This window comes from Monomorium pharaonis, chromosome 9 (assembly GCF_013373865.1).
Source record: "Monomorium pharaonis isolate MP-MQ-018 chromosome 9, ASM1337386v2, whole genome shotgun sequence".
Classification (NCBI taxonomy): domain Eukaryota; kingdom Metazoa; phylum Arthropoda; class Insecta; order Hymenoptera; family Formicidae; genus Monomorium; species Monomorium pharaonis.
In genome coordinates, this window is record NC_050475.1 from 786,331 (window position 1) to 802,783 (window position 16,453).

The following is a 16,453-nucleotide window of genomic DNA, read 5'->3' on the forward strand; positions in this document are numbered from 1 at the left end:
TGCAAAGTACTTTTCGGCCGGAAAATAGCTTCATATATTTAGGATCCTCTTTTTAATGTACATTTGCGTTATATACATATATACGTTACGCCGCACTGCCATAATTGGGGGCATTTTAACTAGGTTTACAAGGCGTTGAAACAATAAGGAGACATGTCCCGAAGCACTGCTTCGCCGAACTCGCTGTCACCTCTGAAGACTTTACTTTCTCTCTCTCGCTCTCGCGCACCCTGTCTTTCTCTCTACAGCTAAAATAATGTCATCGGAATGCACAATTACATGGATGCAGTTATCCCAACGGGATAACAAGATCCCTGCTTCACCCGCTTAGCTCCCCTTCCGCTAGGAACTAAATTAATTACAGAGATAGATTCTCAATAACAGATAATAATCATTAAAATTAGCTAAATAGATTCTGTTGCGACGCATCGTTTTCGAACGTACTCCATGCATTGTTCAGCTCCATGAAAATCAACTTTGCTATATTCTCATTTGGTGTGCCTACTTGCTGCAACACAGAAACAGATTCACGTTAAATTTTTTTCTTTTAAATTAATTTTTAATTTAAAATTAATTTAAAAATTACTTTCACTAAATTGTTTAAATACCAAAATAATTATTTTAAGTAAATGTAAAGTACATGGTAATTTTCTCTTCTGTTTAATATACACTCTGTAACATTAATATTTAAATTAACAAGTAATAATATCGACTTCATTAACAGTCAAAAAGAAAACAGTACAAATTAATAATTAATTATAAAATGGATCGCTGTTATTACTGATCATTTATCTCAACATTTATTGGAAAATTAAGATATTAATATTTTGTAAATAATTTTAAAAAAAATTATATTTACGCTAAAATAAAAAAGAATTATATAATATTCGTCGAAATTCAAGTACCTTGTCTGGATGCACAGCTAAGCAAGCTTTTCTATAAGCTTTTTTGACGTCCGCAGCCGTGACCAGTTGATGCATTTCGCAACGTTGCCATCTTTCAGCGTCTGACCACATAACTGTATGCATCGAGCAAAGCAAGGCCCGCAAATTTCCTTTTTTGCCTTCCGTCCACTCGGCGATCTTCAATCTGTCGGGATCCATTGACTTCGCCGCTTCGACTTTTCGCATCTGATTTATTGTCTTCGGGCTGTCCTTATCTGCCTTACGCGAGCTGAAGAAATTGTATCCCTGGCTACCAAGCAGATCCTCAAACGCATCGCCGCTTGTTTTCTCCTTCGAGGTGCCACTGTTTGCACCATTACTCGCTTCGTTGGGTTTATGCATCGTATTCGGGCTGGAATGGATCGGCGTGCTCGCGGGTACCGGGCTCGCCGACCGCGGGGTATTTGAATTCTTCGGCGTGCCATTCCAACTGCCCGTGAGACCGGCGCCCAATGAGCCGGTTAGATTAGCAAACGGATCCTTATTAATCTGAGCGGCGAAGTTCGGCACACTAGCATTTCGCGGAAAATTTTCTTCGGGATTCGGGATCTTAGTGGTGTTCAATTTCGCGGTATCCGCCGCGAGATCGCCGAAAAGATTGCCCGAAGCGTTTCCACCCAACGGATCGAACATTAGATCATTGACTTCCTTACTCGATGGCGTTGTCTGACTCTGTCCAAATAGCAAGTCGTTCATGTTCAAATTGTTGTTGCTAGGAGTGTGACTGCTCCTTGTCGCAGAACTGTCATGTCCGAACAGCAAATCAGTCGAGGCGTTATTGTTAATTAAAGGTATCGAATTGGCAGTCTTCGGCGCCGACACGCCGAAACCACCCAAGAGATCGTTTTCATTCTGACTAGAATTAGAAAATATATCTAATCCTGGATTTGCCGCCGATGCGGAAGTACTTGAGGTATTATTGGTATTTTCCGGCATGCCGAGATTTAACAAATCAGCCTCCTGAAAGCTGTTCTCTTCGATCTTGCTTGATGACTCTTCCTCTTTCGGCTGTTCCGGCTGCTGAGGTACCGCTTCGTGTTGTGAAATTTTGTCGATTTCGTTCGACGATACTTTCTGAATCTGCAATAACATCAATTATTATCGATCATCATTCATTTTTCAATATTATACATTTAATGTTAATATATATATAATAAATAATAAGACGAAATATTCTACCTCCTCCTGATGAGGAGCTGTCCTAAAGGTCTCTAGAGTTTCCTCTTTTTCTAATGTTGAACCAAACAGAGGATCCGGTACAGGCTTGACACACGATTCTGCTTCCCACGGCGCCGGTACCCTCGACATTTTCGAATTTTCCTCCCCTATCATGACATTCAGTACAAAGCGGAACTTGCCGCCGATCTCGGGTGCATCGTCCAGGTCGCATTTCTCAAACGTCAAGGTGTTCTCGGTGATAGGGATGTAGCCAGTATGAAAGTGTACTGAAGCAATTTTAATGCCAATCACACGGCCGAGCTGTTGCCTGGCGTGGTATATCACGAGAGTGACATCACCGCGCACGGCCGCGTCTCCCAGAATCAGGCAGATCTTGCCCTCCATGATTCCGAACAGTTTCATCTCTTCGTAATTAGCTTTTTTCGTCGTGAAGACTAGCGCACCATTACTGTAAATCTCTATATACGGCCGACAGCCGTCTTTCGCTCTAGTGAACAACGGCACCGGCTGTATGATAACGGAACGAAGAATAAGCGGTTTCGTGTGCGGAGGCTGGCCGCCACTGAGCATACTCATGTAATTAATACTGCGTAATTCCGAGGGTTGCAGATGCGGCGGCTGGCAGCGTCTCGTTGTGAACAGGGCAATCGCCTCCTCAACGGTGATCAGGGCCCTGCAGTAAATCAGCAGAGTGCATGCCACTGTAGCACTCGCTCGATACCCGTCCTGGAAAGACAAATTGGTAAAATAACCGCAACATTGCGAGTCGTGTCACTTAGCGAGTTGTTTGATCGCGCAACTTAGATTGCGAAATACTCACAGTACAATATAGCACGACCACGTGATTGAAATCGGCATTCAGATATTGATAGATATCTTGACAGATCTGATATAGAGCGAACAACATGGGCGCATTCGATTCTGGGGTGGCGTAAGCGAACGAACAATCAATGTGCCTGCCGGAGAGTCGCGTGACGTTTGGTCGACCGCGGGACAGGTTGTAAAGCTGGATCTTGGCGGGCGGCGGATGCCTAGCGTGGAGAAAGGCTCTCACGTCCTCCACATGATTAGCCCGATAGGCAGACTCGATTCCGTCAGCCGGATATGGCATAACGAGTATGCGCGACGTCAGATAACTCGCATCCAGTTCCGTTCGGGCCATACTCTGTTGTACAGTGTGCATCACCTTGCTGGAGGTGTCTTTCAGATTGCGCAGGATGCTACCGGCGCCGCCTCTCAGCGAATTGAATAGGCCAGTCGTACTCTGAGGAGCCGGAACCTTGGACACCGCCGCCGTCTGCACGGGCGCCGGTCTTGGCGGCGGCATTGTTACAGGCGCAGTGGTACGCGGAGGGACTGACATCGGTGTTGTCTGATTCGACGATGGTGGTGGTGGTGTTGGACGCGGGGGTGGTGACGGCTTGATTGCGACATCGATCTGCGGCGGTTCTCTGAGATCAAAGTCGTTCGACTCGGCAATTGCCGCCAGGCGTTCCAAGAGCTGAGCGGTCGTCAGCCTCTGTATGGGCGAAACTTGCAGACATCCCTTCACCAAGTCGTGCAAACATGCGTACCGTGGATTGGGCGGTAACGGTGGATACTTGCCATTCACGATTGCTAATTTGTTACCTGCATGACAAAAAATTTTCTAATAAATATTATCTCTAATAAAAATTACTCTAATAAAATTAGTATATATGTTCAAGTTTAAATAATATTTAAAAGTATTTATTTTTAACAACAATATCTTTGATAATTTTCTATTTATTTATCTGTATAAATATTCTATTAAATTATTTAACTTTTATTTAAAAAATATTACTAATATTTTTAATAATTCTATTATAAAAATGTTAAAAGAGTGTTAAGGAAAAAATTATGTTATCATATTTTGAATCATCTAAATTACATTTTACTCTCTATATCTTTAAAACAAAAGAAAATGTTTAAACATGTTTCCTTTCTAACAAGTCGTTTTCTATTTCCATTCATTATCAATTATAATATCTGTATGCTCTAGTTAATTCAATATTTAGCAAATCGTTGATTATCTCACCTTCAGGGAAAGGATGCCGCAATGTGATCAAAGAATACAATATACATCCTAAGGCCCAACAGTCTACCGGAGGTCCTATAGGTTCATTGTTCCATGTGTCCATCATTTCCGGGGCGCGATACATAGGGGTCGTGTACTTGGCCATCTGATCCTCCAGAGTAGCACGTTTTTGAGCATTCCATGATGGATCCGGTAATATCTGCTGTGTTGTGGCGCTACCAAAGTCACAAAGTTTCACGAGGCCGTCTCTCCCGAGCAAAAAATTCTCCAGCTTGATGTCCCGATGCACCAAAGGTTCTGGCTGCTGGCTGTGCATGTGATGCACCGCACGCGTCGCTTGATAGGCTATCTTACACACCTGGGCGAGAGTCAGCGTGTTTACAGACACGCTCCTGAGTATATCGGCTACCGTACCGCCAGGACATAGCTCAGTAACGACCAGGTATTCATATCCCTTACGCTCCCCTCGCTCCAACCGTTGAGCATACAAAAACTGTATAATATTTGGATGATTCGCCAGTCTCTTCAACGTTTCTATCTCTTGTATAATGGCTCTGTTTGCATCTTCATCGGCGGCGATAAGTCTCTAATGATAACAAAAATAACAATAATTAATATATGACCGTGATTTTAATTGTATGCAACATAATTAAAATTGAGATAAGATCAATTAAAGCATAATATTATATACAGTTTCTAATTCTTTAATTTGTACTTTAAACAAGAAATAACCTTTGTTAATAACAGTGTAACAAACCAAAATAAATTGTAAAGATAATGTTAAATTAATTTATTTACCTTAAGTGCATATTCTTTTCCTGTAGTGACATCTTCTACCGCAAACACCAATGCCCATCCACCTGTTGATACGATGTTTGCCACAAATTATCTAAATGTTAATAATGATACATAATTCGATTACGAAAGCTACACATCTATCGCTCATGGTTTTAACATGCGCATAAATATATGTTATTTATTATGCGTGTGTGTCCATTCAGTTTACAAAGTTGCAAATTTCTGTAAATATTCATGACTGTTCCAAATTAAATTGCAAAAACATTAATTTAAAGAGATTTTTTTATATGTTTATAAATTCAATAATGTATCATTTTATTTAAAATATAAATGATCTAATTTGGAGTAATAAATTTAGCAATTAAAATTTTCACTCTACATATGTGTAAAAGACTAATTTTATAAATTTCAACCAAAAATGTTAAAACGGTAGAAATCAAAGAAAATATCCTACATAACATATATCTAAATTACCTTGGTTTTTATTTTTTTTTATAACTTGCTAAATTTGCAAAACTGTATCAAATAAATACCTGAATTAAACTATAAAATTCCCTTAAAAATTTAAATTTTCTGATAAATCGAATTCTTGGATGTTGTGATGCTTTAAATATCCAATGTTGTTAAACTGCATAACAATTCAATTAAAATAAGAATCATTTTAGAACAGAGTAGTTGTAAGTGGTTATAAGGCGCAGTTATACGTTCCATTTCTGCCAATCCAAATAAGTTTTAATCTCAGCTTAACTTCCCTTTTATCTTTTTTTAATTCTAAGAATAAGATAAGAGCTGAGATTAAAGTCAATTTACTTTGATGAAAACGGACGTGTAACTGCATCTCACAATAACTACTTTACAGCCACTTACAACTACATTTACACTATTATATAGAATTAGCTTAAGAGCTATATTAATGCAATCAATAGATTCTAAATATAATTAGAAAGAAAGATCTACATAGCTTCGCAGCGCAAAAAAGCTGCGAACTCTAAGAACTCAAAGGGAACGGAATCGCCCGAATTCTTAAAATTCGCAACAAACCACGATTGTTTAAGAAAATAGGGTCAGCAACTGACGGACAGCATCCGACGACACGCGATCGACGGTGGAACGTGAGCGCGTGCGACAGAGAGGGAAAGATGCTAATATGAGCTTACGAGAACAGCTCATCCGTGACGTGCGTGCCTGGCGCAGTCTGCCCGCGTGTCAAAGCACGCTTGACACATGACAGAAAAGACAGATGTCACACGAGATCAAAGTGTGGATCATCTGGCGCGGCTCCTCTCTCCTCTCCTCACCCCTTCCGTGCCAGCCCCTTATTCGACGAGGAGGAGAGAAAGTCGACGCAGTCGACATTATCAGTTCTAATCGCGGGTAGGAGGTGCCGCCGGAACGAGATCTGACAGCCGGGATCAGCCGGAGCGTCCGCGCCACCCGGAGGAGATGATGATAGACTCACCCTCGGCGATCAGTCGTGTCACCCTTAGCTTCACGTTGTTGATGTCCAGCGTCTGGCCAACGTACTCGTTGCCGCTGGTGCCACCGTTCAGGTACCCGAGCGCGGACCTCAGGTAGTCCGACATATTTCTCCGTGGACCTGCTGCCTCGGTGGGCAACCCCCCGCGGATAGCCCCGTCTCACTGTCGCGTCGTTACGGACAGCCGATACCGTGCGGCCATATTGGTGCGGTGCGGCGGTACCATCGGCGCGCGCGCACGCGCAGTCGGCGCGCTCAGCCGTTGCGCTTCGGTGGCTAACTTCAGGCGTTTGCCGATTTTACTTTTCAAATATGCAAATTTTGCGATGACCGCGAAGAAATTAATTATAAATTTATACATATGCAAGCTTACACATATGTTATAAATGTACCAGGTTTACATTCGCTCGGCCCCAGAGATTCGTTAGCTTGCGCAAAATATTTTCGAAGCATACCGTGGAAAAACCATGGAAAGAAGAGAAACGTGTCGGAATCAGCCATGACGCCGATTACAGATTGCGAAATCGTCCTCGCGATTCTCACGATCGTTCCCGACGCGCCTTCAACTCCTCTCTAGCCTGCCCCACTTGCTCACGCGCCGTGCAATCGCGTCTGCATGCCGATTGCAATATTCTTTCCACGAAGAGATATCGCACACCTACTATTACAGAAAAACCATTTCGACGACGAACATTTCAAGAGCTCTTGTTTTATATATCTTTTTGAATCTTGCAGAGTTTAAGAATGCAATAGCTTTCGGCGATATCTTTAAAAGCAAATATTTGGAATTTATTTATTAATAAATGTTTAATATAATTTAATCGAGATTTCACCGAAAAGTTATCGCTTATCTCACGAGAAAATCGCCTGAAATCGCGGACGAATCTCACAAAATTTTCACGGAACGTGACTTGCATATACACGATTCTATCATCTCGCATCTGAAGTTAGGCGCGCATGTGACAAATGCACCTAATTTCAGATGCGCGCAGCGAACCACGGCGAACGCAACATGCGACAGAAGCGACGCGACGGTCGATAAGTCAACTCCCGTCTTTGTTTACTTTGTTCTCGTATATACATACTTTTTCTATTTATCATTTGCTTCGTATAATGACAGGGATTGTTGCTGATAATTACTTCATATGAATCTGACACGCGAGTGTATTAATGAGCGTTAATTCGCAGTCTAGAGAAGGAGTACCAGATATATTGAAAAGGTACATACTATTTTAAAAGTGCATGACTCACTATCAACACATCTACAGCTGATGATTTGAGAAATTGTTTTTAAAAGCAGGGCCCCTATTCTTGAAGTCATTCGCAAGAGAAACGTATACGCAAATACTCGCTCTAACAGAAAGTTGTAAGTTTATTGGTTAATAGCCATACGATAGCCAATAAATTTCCAACTTTTCTGTAAGATCAGAATTTGCGAATACGTTTCTCTTGCGAATAAATTCAAGAATAGACCCCCTGATGCAGAATTATGATCTAGAAATAACATGTCTGTGAAATCTTACCTATATGGCAAAGAAGCATTTGTATATTGTCGTTTCTGTTTGTTGCAACATGTTCTTTATTTACTTTATTTACTTATTTTTTCTTGTTTTTTATTTACCTTATTATTTTTTGTTTTTTTAGATTTAAATAGATTATTAATTTCCAAAGATGTCTGAGGTGATAAGATTCACGAAATTGAAAACGGCAACGGACCCAACGTTTTGGGCAAAATTTGCAGAATTAAAAATTGACAAGTTAAAGCTGGATGAAAAGTCCAAGATACATTTATGGGGAAGTTTTTCGCTTCAGCCAATGGATCAAGGGAGAACTAATCCGTTAATGGTTGATTGCACGTCATTTAATGAGTGAGTATCACCCAAGTATGAGAATACAACATTTATGATTTTTTAAATAAAAAATAGATTAAATTATATGTTACAATTTGCATCTGTATTAACAGTAATTGTTTTAATGATATAGTAATGATACATAAATTCCATGTCAATGTAACAAGATAAGCTCCATTTAGATGAGTTTCAGAAACCTGGAGACAACTTCTCACAAAGCTGGAGTAGCTTGCTACGGCTACATGATTAACACGAACACTTACGAGGCATTTAGACAGATAAATCCCGAGAAGTTTATCGATACCATGGGCAGATGCGTTGTCGATAGCATTAAAGATGGTACAGCTCTGCAGGAGCCTTGGAGGCTCTCGGTGTTTTTAACATTTGCATATTCGGATTTAAAGAAGTACAAATTTTATTATTGGGTCGCGCATCCAGCTCCTTTCTCATTACCTGAAACTCTGTCGGTCACACCAACAAAATTTGCAGCAAGCGAATTTACGTCTAGTCAAATAGAGAAATTATTGACAAGCTTTTTTCAGCTAGATGCAAGAGCAAGGAACTTTTTCACAGTTTTCGTATCTGGAAAGGATGATTTAAATGTTGATGATTTGTCGAAAGGAGTGGAATATGCAAAACTAAGCAATAAAGGAGATTCGCAGCAGGTACAACTTTTGGTGAATGAATTCTGGTTATCTTATTTTTATATTATATGTAATAAAAAAGACTTGTTATTAATAACTTGATTTAAAAATATAATATTCAATTTTGTTAGGAAAAGAATGAGGTCTACTTTGCATTTTACGATCCTTGCGTTAGTGCAGAACCTGGATGGCCTTTGCGAAATCTTCTGTGCCTTTTACTATGGCATTGCCCTATGTATTGCTTTACTCATGACATTAAAGTCTTGTCATTAAGGAGTGATAAAGTGCAGACTGCAATTATATTTACACTCAGATTCAAAAAGGATAAAGACATGGAAGCTATAAAAAAAGCAATTTCTGAAGGACACTTGGTAGGATGGGAATCTAACGTAAATGGAAAAATGGGCCCTAACATTGTAAATTTGTCCAACATTATGGATCCTGCCAAGTAAGTTCGAGTTTTATTCAGCCAGGTAAAAACAATTTCTACATATGAAGAGATTTACAGGAATACTATTTACATTTTTATGTTATGTCAGACTATCAGACCGAGCGGTCAGTTTAAATCTGAAATTGATGAAATGGCGCCTTGTCCCTGATCTAGATTTGGAAAAGATCAGTGGTCTACGATGCCTTCTGTTAGGTGCCGGTACACTCGGATGTTCCGTGGCGAGAGTACTTCTTGGTTGGGGTATTAACAATATGACGCTCGTAGATAATTCTACCGTCTCTCATAGCAATACGGTGCGCCAGAGTCTATATACGCATGAGGATGCGGTGCAACGTCGGCATAAGGTGCACGCCGCGAAAGACGCTTTACTCAGAATACGTCCTAGTATGGCAAGTCTACCTATTAAATTATCGAGACGATATTTCGACAAAAAGAACGCAGCTATTGATAAAATAATTTGATATTGTAGAATGTGGAAGGTGTAGTCCTGCATATTCCCATGCCTGGTCACGTAGTTGGCCAGAGTATGATGGAGACGACTAGGGAAGCCGTGAGCAAGCTGCAAGAACTCGTGACCAGCCACGACGTGGTATTCTTGCTTCTGGATTCGCGTGAAGCGAGGTGGCTGCCGACCTTATTGTGCGCTGCGACGAATAAAATAGCTATCAACGCCGCTTTAGGTTTTGATTCGTACACAGTACAACGACACGGCACACGCGACACTCTTTCCGATCCCGCTTCGCCTAATTTAACAGTGCAGAACCCCGCGGGACACGATCTCGGATGTTACTTTTGTAACGATGTAACACAACCTGGAAATGTTAGTATACATGTTTTATTTTTATATCTTATAATAAATCTCCTAAAAAGGATGTAAATGTAAATTAACTTGCAAATTAAAAACTAATTTTTAAAGAGATACGTTTTATGATTGCTATTTTCATTTTCATTTTCATTCTAGTCGCAAACTGATAGAACGCTTGATCAGCAATGCACTGTGAGTCGACCAGGATTATCACAAATCGCCGCAGGTTTAGCAGTCGAATTACTCATGGCGGTAACGCAACATTTCCAAGGGTGAGGCTAAATTCAAATATAAATTGATAATATAATAGAATTGGATGACATAATTTCACTAACATATTATATAATAGGTCTGGTTTAATCTAATTTCGTATTTTTCAGAATTTCAGCTAGAGCTCTTATGAATAATGATAGGGACGATTGTCGAGAGAATGTCGATAATTCGTTGGTAGGATTATTGGGTGGCGTACCTCACACGATACGAGGCTCGCTTTGGAGCCATGATATGAAATTGACCATCACGCATAGATCGCCATTCTGTACAGCATGCTCGACGCCTTTGATTAAGGAATATCGACAGCGCGATTTTGCTTTCGTACTCGACGCTTGCAATATGCCAAATTATCTCGAGAAATTATCAGGACTCGAAGAAGTATTGAAAAGATCAGATCTGGATGAGGTATATAATATTTGCATCTAAAATACTTTTTAAACCATTTCTATATATTCCTTTATATAAGCTGGTTTCAAAATTGTATTAAAGAAAAAATTAAAATATAATAATATATTTTAATTGCTTGACTGAATATTAAAAAACTCATTCACATTGCATTTAATGTTATGCATCGATAAATGTGTATTTCTCACTTTTCAGTTGTGTTATACAATGGAGACTTCGAGCGAAGATGAAGAGTCGTGAAGCAGCGATTTAAAAAGACAGCAGAAAAAATAACAAAATGCGTACAAAACATGAATTTTATATATAAACTGCTTGCACGGTTTTTATATGAATAAATAAAAATATACATATAATATATATGTATATGCGGAATAAGCCATTTTAAAGAAGAAGAGCACAAATTTAAATTAATCAAAGTTACAGTTTATAGAATCAAAACCTTTAGCAAAAGATTGTTAATACAGATATATATATATATATATATATATATATATATATATATATATATGTATATATATATATATACACATGAAAGTTTTTGTGCTTTCACTTCTTCAGTTCCGCATAATTGTCCTTGTTACATTATTTTAAGTTTACGTGTATGTATATCTGTGATCTATAATAATTTTACTATTATTACTGAGATTTATCTAACATTGTAATTTTTATACCATGAACGATAATGTACTTTTGTTTGTGAGAAACATTAGAACTCATTGCTTCTGTATAAGTACTTAGTTTTTTATCTTGTAATTGCAGAGAAATATATATACAAGATTTATATTTCAATATAGAATTATATGAAACTGCAATCATATTGTCATGCGCTGGGAAATGATTAATGAATTTTTAATCACTGTCATACGATTTTAGATCTATAGATATCTGTTTACTAGACGTTATTGTCTAAAATACTTTTTAATCGTTAATTTCATCATGTTTTTATATCTCCTTATAAAAATATACCTGTAAACTTGTTCATTTTAAATATATGCAAACCTTGAAAGTTTAGGCATATCTTATTCATTTTTTATATGTTTGTATTATACGTACTATATTTTTAAAAAATTATTACAGTGTGCCATTGATTTTGTTATGTAAAAATTTTTTAATTATATAATCGTATAATTACAGTATTTATAATTACTTAATTTTTGTTTATTATTATTTATTATATAATTAAATGAGAAAATATTTCAGAAAACTTTAAATTAAACACAAGAAATGAGCTCTGGGAATTGGCGAGAGTCCACGAGAGTTCCATGAATTCGGGCTTACAAAAATCATCTCATCAGCCTAAAAAAATCTCACATTGTCGAAAAATTTGAATTTTAAAAATCTACAAGGTCAATCACCGCGCCGAAGAAAGATTCTTCAATTCGGCAAAAAAAGTGATACGAGTCGAAGCTGCCGTCTCCTAAACGTTTCTTATTGCCGTAGAGAGAAAGCCGGGACAATTTTATCGATTATGTCCGCCTTTCGCGAGCGTTCACGAGCGAATGCTTCGAGTGCTCACATCTGGACAGGCCTTAATACGTCAATATGAAATAATTAACTCACGGAGGACATTTCGCGACATTTCCTCGGCCGCCCGGAGTATTCTTTAAACGCGGAAAGAGGAGTGTCAGTTATATCAGACGTATATAAATTATTCCGGCAGTAAAACTTATTGTCAGCGCGCCGCGTGTGAACTTTGCACCGCGCGCTATCAGTAAAGTATCAGCAGTGTTTTTGCGCTGTGTGCATGCCGATGTCGCAAATGTGACGGATCCTCGAGCGAGACGGACGTGTGAGAGATCCGACGCACGATGGCACCGGGAAAGAGTAACGCTATCAGTGGCAATCACCTCAGGAACTCTTCCAGCATTTCGCCCAGGTGAGACATAGGCGCTTGATAACCTCGCCTCGCGTGAAACGCATTTGCGATATCGTGACGGTGTCAAAGGGCATTTATCTGGCCATTTCGCTGCGAAGTTCTGCAACGTCAGTCCGCTCACATTAATGCTGCGTTTTAATATCTTGCGGTATTCTTGCGGTATATCTGGCAGAAAAATAAAACCGAGATGAGTAGGTAGGAGGAACAGTAAATACAATTTGCATATTTAATCATCGGTGACTTAATCTCTCGACGTTGCTCTTGACGTTTTAGCGCTTGATAATCGTTTAATATTTTGTGTAAATTTTTTTGGAATATGTAGATTTATAATTATAATTTTCTATTCCATTTTCTCTCTCTCTCTCTCTCTCTCTCCATTACCACAGGACAGGCACGGTTTAATCTCTCTCAGTGACATTTTGCTACAAACAACATAAACTGTGATAAGATTACATTAATTGAAGAAATACATCAGTAGTGTAACGGTGAAAATTTCAATTCCATCTAGCATACCGGGACCAAGTGTGTCCTTTCAAACCACTGGAGCTGTTCCACCTCCAGTGCCACCTCGCCAGCCAACGCAAAGCTACCTGGGATACAACAGTTACAGACCGTATAATTCGAGCTACGGCTACGAGACCTATGGCAACTACGGATATGGAAGTGGTTACAGGAGTTATGGTGGATATGGATCTTTTGGTAGTTACAATCCTTATTCTAGTAGTTATGGACACAGTGGTGATGCAGAGAGCAGGTATGTTGAGGAAAAAGGGTTGTCTATAGTAAGATATAAAGAATGTGAAAGAAATTTTAGAACTTTCTCCATTAATGTTATATTGTGTTTAAGGAATATAGAAATAGCCATTTAATTACATGAAATCAAGGAGAAAAAAGCATATTTAATGTTAATCATCAATCTGTTCCTCTCTTGTATATTTTTACTTAATAATTTTACTAAAGTATCATGATTTATTAAGATTCTGTGGCTAAAAAAAACTGGCTCTTTATACCACAGGTTTCAACAGTATGCAGAGGAAAGCACAAGATCGACTTTTCGTGTAGTGGAAACTGTGCTGCATACATTTTCGTCTATTACGATGTTGCTGGAATCGACGTATTTCGCATTGACAAATTCCTTTAGGGCGATCTTAAGTGTGGCAGATAACATTGGTAGACTACGTTCGACACTCGGCCAATTATTGAGCACATTTGCTTTAATCCGTTTCATGAAATGGGTCTACAGAAGAATTTTATTTATGCTTGGTAAACTTCTTGCGTAATCAAAAACTCTCTCGTCTCGATTTACATAATTTATGTAAGCGTTTAATAATTTATTTGTAGGCCTTCAGACGCAGAATGCCATCACCGAAGATTTGTGGCAGCAATCAATATCGCAGTTGGCAGGCGGAGAACGGACGAAGACGACGGCAATGACGAATGAACGACTTTCGCCTTGGATGAACGTTCTCCTTCTCGGTGTGTTTGTTGCGATTCCATATCTAATTCACAAGATATCGAACAGTATAAGACAGAATCAAGTAAAAGGTAATTATTTTTTATGTCTCTAAGAATACAAGATCTAAATAAAATGATAGTTTATAAATAATAACTTACGTCTCTCATTAAACTTTGTGCTTAGAAAAGTATATAATTTTTAGCAAAATATTTTAAAACAGACATTTATATAATATTATATAAACTTTTTTTTTTCTCTTTAGTGATTTGTTTTTATCTTTATACTTTGATACTTTAACATTTCTATATCGGTTAAATTTACAGTTAACGATCCAAATGAATGGGTGAAGTGCGAGGACGCTGTGTGCGTGGCCACAGCGATGTACGATTTCATGGCGGTTTCCAATGAAGAACTGAACCTAAGAGCCGGTCAGAAAATATGGTTAGCGCCACGCTCCCTGCAATCTAAGAGCATACCAGGTTGGTGGATTGCCACCGACAATAGGAATGTCGGTTTAGTACCTGCCAATTACGTGACTATAGTGGGACAATTGAAGAGGAAATCGGAACCGGAAAGCAATGGAAATGTCACGTCTACGGTAATTCCAATCTCCACACAGAATGCAACCATTTCTGGTGAACAGATAAATACGCCAGAGCCTGGCATTACCCAACAAAGTACTGATTCTCTCTTCTCTGAGAATATTAAGGATGAACTTTAGTCGAAAAAATGCATTGGAAGGAAGATCTCTCAATCTAAATCTTTCAAATAGTCGCGAAGTGATATTGTCCACCTTAAATATATGGCCTACTACATCTTTACGGGACATGATATAAATATTACAAAACGCGCCGTATATTTAGTGGATATCGAATAAAGCGCAATGAAAATTTTTCAATATATGATTATATTACATTACATGTATGTATTTACCGAGACTTTTAATGATTTATTTCTATCGGAAAAAAAGCTCATTGATTAGTGTAAAATAAGGACTGTAGATTTCATTACTTTTAACATCGTTTTTCTATATATATTTAAGTTACTCAAGTAGAGGGGAGTTCGTAACATATGTATATTTAATGTGATTGAATATTCAAAGAAAAAAAGACAAACGCGAACCATTTCGCGGATATCGTAATAACTTATTTCCTACAATCAATTTGTGCAAATAAACTGTCTCAATCTCAAACTTGCGCTTTAATTCCATCTTGCATTAATGTTTAACAGAAACAAATTTATAGTTTCACATTCATTATTGTTTAACTTATAACTACTCGTATGCTGATTTAGATAGGAATTAATGGGTTGCATGTCATTGCATGTTACAAGCTCTCCCTTTGTAAATGAATATTTACAACAGTTTCACAATCTCACATGTAAAATAAAGCACAAGACAATACAATCATGTATTTGAAAATCAGACGAACAAGATAGAATAATTAACTGTTTATTATGCCAGTATGTAAATTATAAAATATGGGAGGGGTCAAAATTGCAAGCTCACAAGATGTTCAACATCAAAAATTAATAATTATAGAATTTTTGTGAATCATATCTATAAATGCTATATGTAAACATAATTTTTTTATATTGATGTTAACATAAAAAAATTAAATTACTTTAATCAAAAGTCTGCCTTTTCTGCTGTTGAATTAAAAAATCGATCGAAATGTGTTGAAGCATAGACGCGATTGTATTCAAATATTAAAAAAAAGTTTTTTTGTGAAACATTTATTTTGCAAATTCCAAGAAATTTAATTTATAAATTAAACTTGGAATTGTATATATAAGGCATATGACGAACAACATAACATAGATACCGTAATATTTTGTAGACAGCACCTGTATATATTCATATTCTACAAGATATATGATTTCCAATTTCACCAAAATTTTCATAAAATATATACTTCTTTTTGGTAACTTTAAAAAATTAAAGATTGTTTAAAATAACTTACCCAGAGTTAAAAATATATCAATACTTGGAGCATCTTCAAGTTCTCTTCAAAGTGATACCATATAATACAGAAATGAATTGCACACTATTTTGGCATGTTCATAATCACATTTTTTGTAGAAGTTTGTTTATATATCATCGTCCTTCAATTAAACAATTATTTTAAATTAATTAAACATTAATCTTCACTCATAAATTAGAATTTAAGAATAAATTTTTATAAACATGCTCACGGCACTGATTTCGTTTAAACTTTAGGCGCATACAATAAACTAAAAT

The 16,453-nt window shown here is 37.7% G+C and overlaps 3 protein-coding genes across 4 annotated transcripts; 2 read left to right on the top strand and 1 right to left on the bottom strand.

Moving 5' to 3' along the window:
* Positions 1-10: 10 nt before the first annotated feature.
* Positions 11-6,560, bottom strand: LOC105834440 (cyclin-G-associated kinase). Its single transcript, XM_012676923.3, has 7 exons — positions 6,437-6,560; positions 4,978-5,039; positions 4,180-4,765; positions 2,944-3,752; positions 2,124-2,849; positions 906-2,024; positions 11-508 (listed from the first exon to the last, which is right to left on the bottom strand). The coding sequence occupies exons 1-7, from the start codon at positions 6,558-6,560 to the stop codon at positions 401-403; spliced, it is 3,534 nt and encodes a 1,177-aa protein (XP_012532377.1). The 3' UTR covers positions 11-400.
* A 24-nt stretch (positions 6,561-6,584) lies between these two features.
* Positions 6,585-11,160, top strand: LOC105834442 (ubiquitin-like modifier-activating enzyme atg7). 2 transcript variants are annotated; one of them, XM_012676924.3, is made up of 9 exons: positions 6,585-7,674; positions 8,099-8,322; positions 8,498-8,969; positions 9,080-9,396; positions 9,488-9,788; positions 9,869-10,219; positions 10,361-10,476; positions 10,585-10,882; positions 11,078-11,160. In XM_012676924.3, the coding sequence occupies exons 2-9, from the start codon at positions 8,126-8,128 to the stop codon at positions 11,120-11,122; spliced, it is 2,097 nt and encodes a 698-aa protein (XP_012532378.1). In that variant the 5' UTR covers positions 6,585-7,674; positions 8,099-8,125; the 3' UTR covers positions 11,123-11,160. The 2 variants fall into 2 exon arrangements, with proteins under 2 accessions (XP_012532378.1, XP_012532379.1); XM_012676925.3 differs by lacking the exon at positions 6,585-7,674 and having other exon boundaries at positions 8,239-8,322; positions 8,487-8,969.
* Positions 11,161-12,357: 1,197 nt separating this feature from the next.
* Positions 12,358-15,406, top strand: LOC105834436 (peroxisomal membrane protein PEX13). The gene is made up of 5 exons (XM_012676913.3): positions 12,358-12,758; positions 13,267-13,512; positions 13,774-14,021; positions 14,100-14,303; positions 14,538-15,406. The coding sequence occupies exons 1-5, from the start codon at positions 12,691-12,693 to the stop codon at positions 14,933-14,935; spliced, it is 1,164 nt and encodes a 387-aa protein (XP_012532367.2). The 5' UTR covers positions 12,358-12,690; the 3' UTR covers positions 14,936-15,406.
* The last annotated feature ends 1,047 nt before the right edge of the window (positions 15,407-16,453 follow it).

Bases quoted from the DNA above. Each gene is read 5' to 3' on its own strand.
- LOC105834440 (XM_012676923.3), bottom strand. From the start codon at position 6,560: ATGTCGGACTACCTGAGGTCCGCGCTCGGGTACCTGAACGGTGGCACC. The intron at 4,766-4,977 runs GTAAATAAATTA...TGTTATCATTAG, and splicing joins GAAAAGAATATGCACTTAAG to AGACTTATCGCCGCCGATGA. The intron at 3,753-4,179 runs GTGAGATAATCA...TTTGTCATGCAG, and splicing joins GCGGCATCCTTTCCCTGAAG to GTAACAAATTAGCAATCGTG.
- LOC105834442 (XM_012676924.3), top strand. From the start codon at position 8,126: ATGTCTGAGGTGATAAGATTCACGAAATTGAAAACGGCAACGGACCCA. The intron at 8,323-8,497 runs GTGAGTATCACC...GATGAGTTTCAG, and splicing joins GATTGCACGTCATTTAATGA to AAACCTGGAGACAACTTCTC. The intron at 10,220-10,360 runs GTTAGTATACAT...TTTTCATTCTAG, and splicing joins ATGTAACACAACCTGGAAAT to TCGCAAACTGATAGAACGCT.
- LOC105834436 (XM_012676913.3), top strand. From the start codon at position 12,691: ATGGCACCGGGAAAGAGTAACGCTATCAGTGGCAATCACCTCAGGAAC. The intron at 12,759-13,266 runs GTGAGACATAGG...AATTCCATCTAG, and splicing joins TCTTCCAGCATTTCGCCCAG to CATACCGGGACCAAGTGTGT. The intron at 13,513-13,773 runs GTATGTTGAGGA...TTTATACCACAG, and splicing joins AGTGGTGATGCAGAGAGCAG to GTTTCAACAGTATGCAGAGG.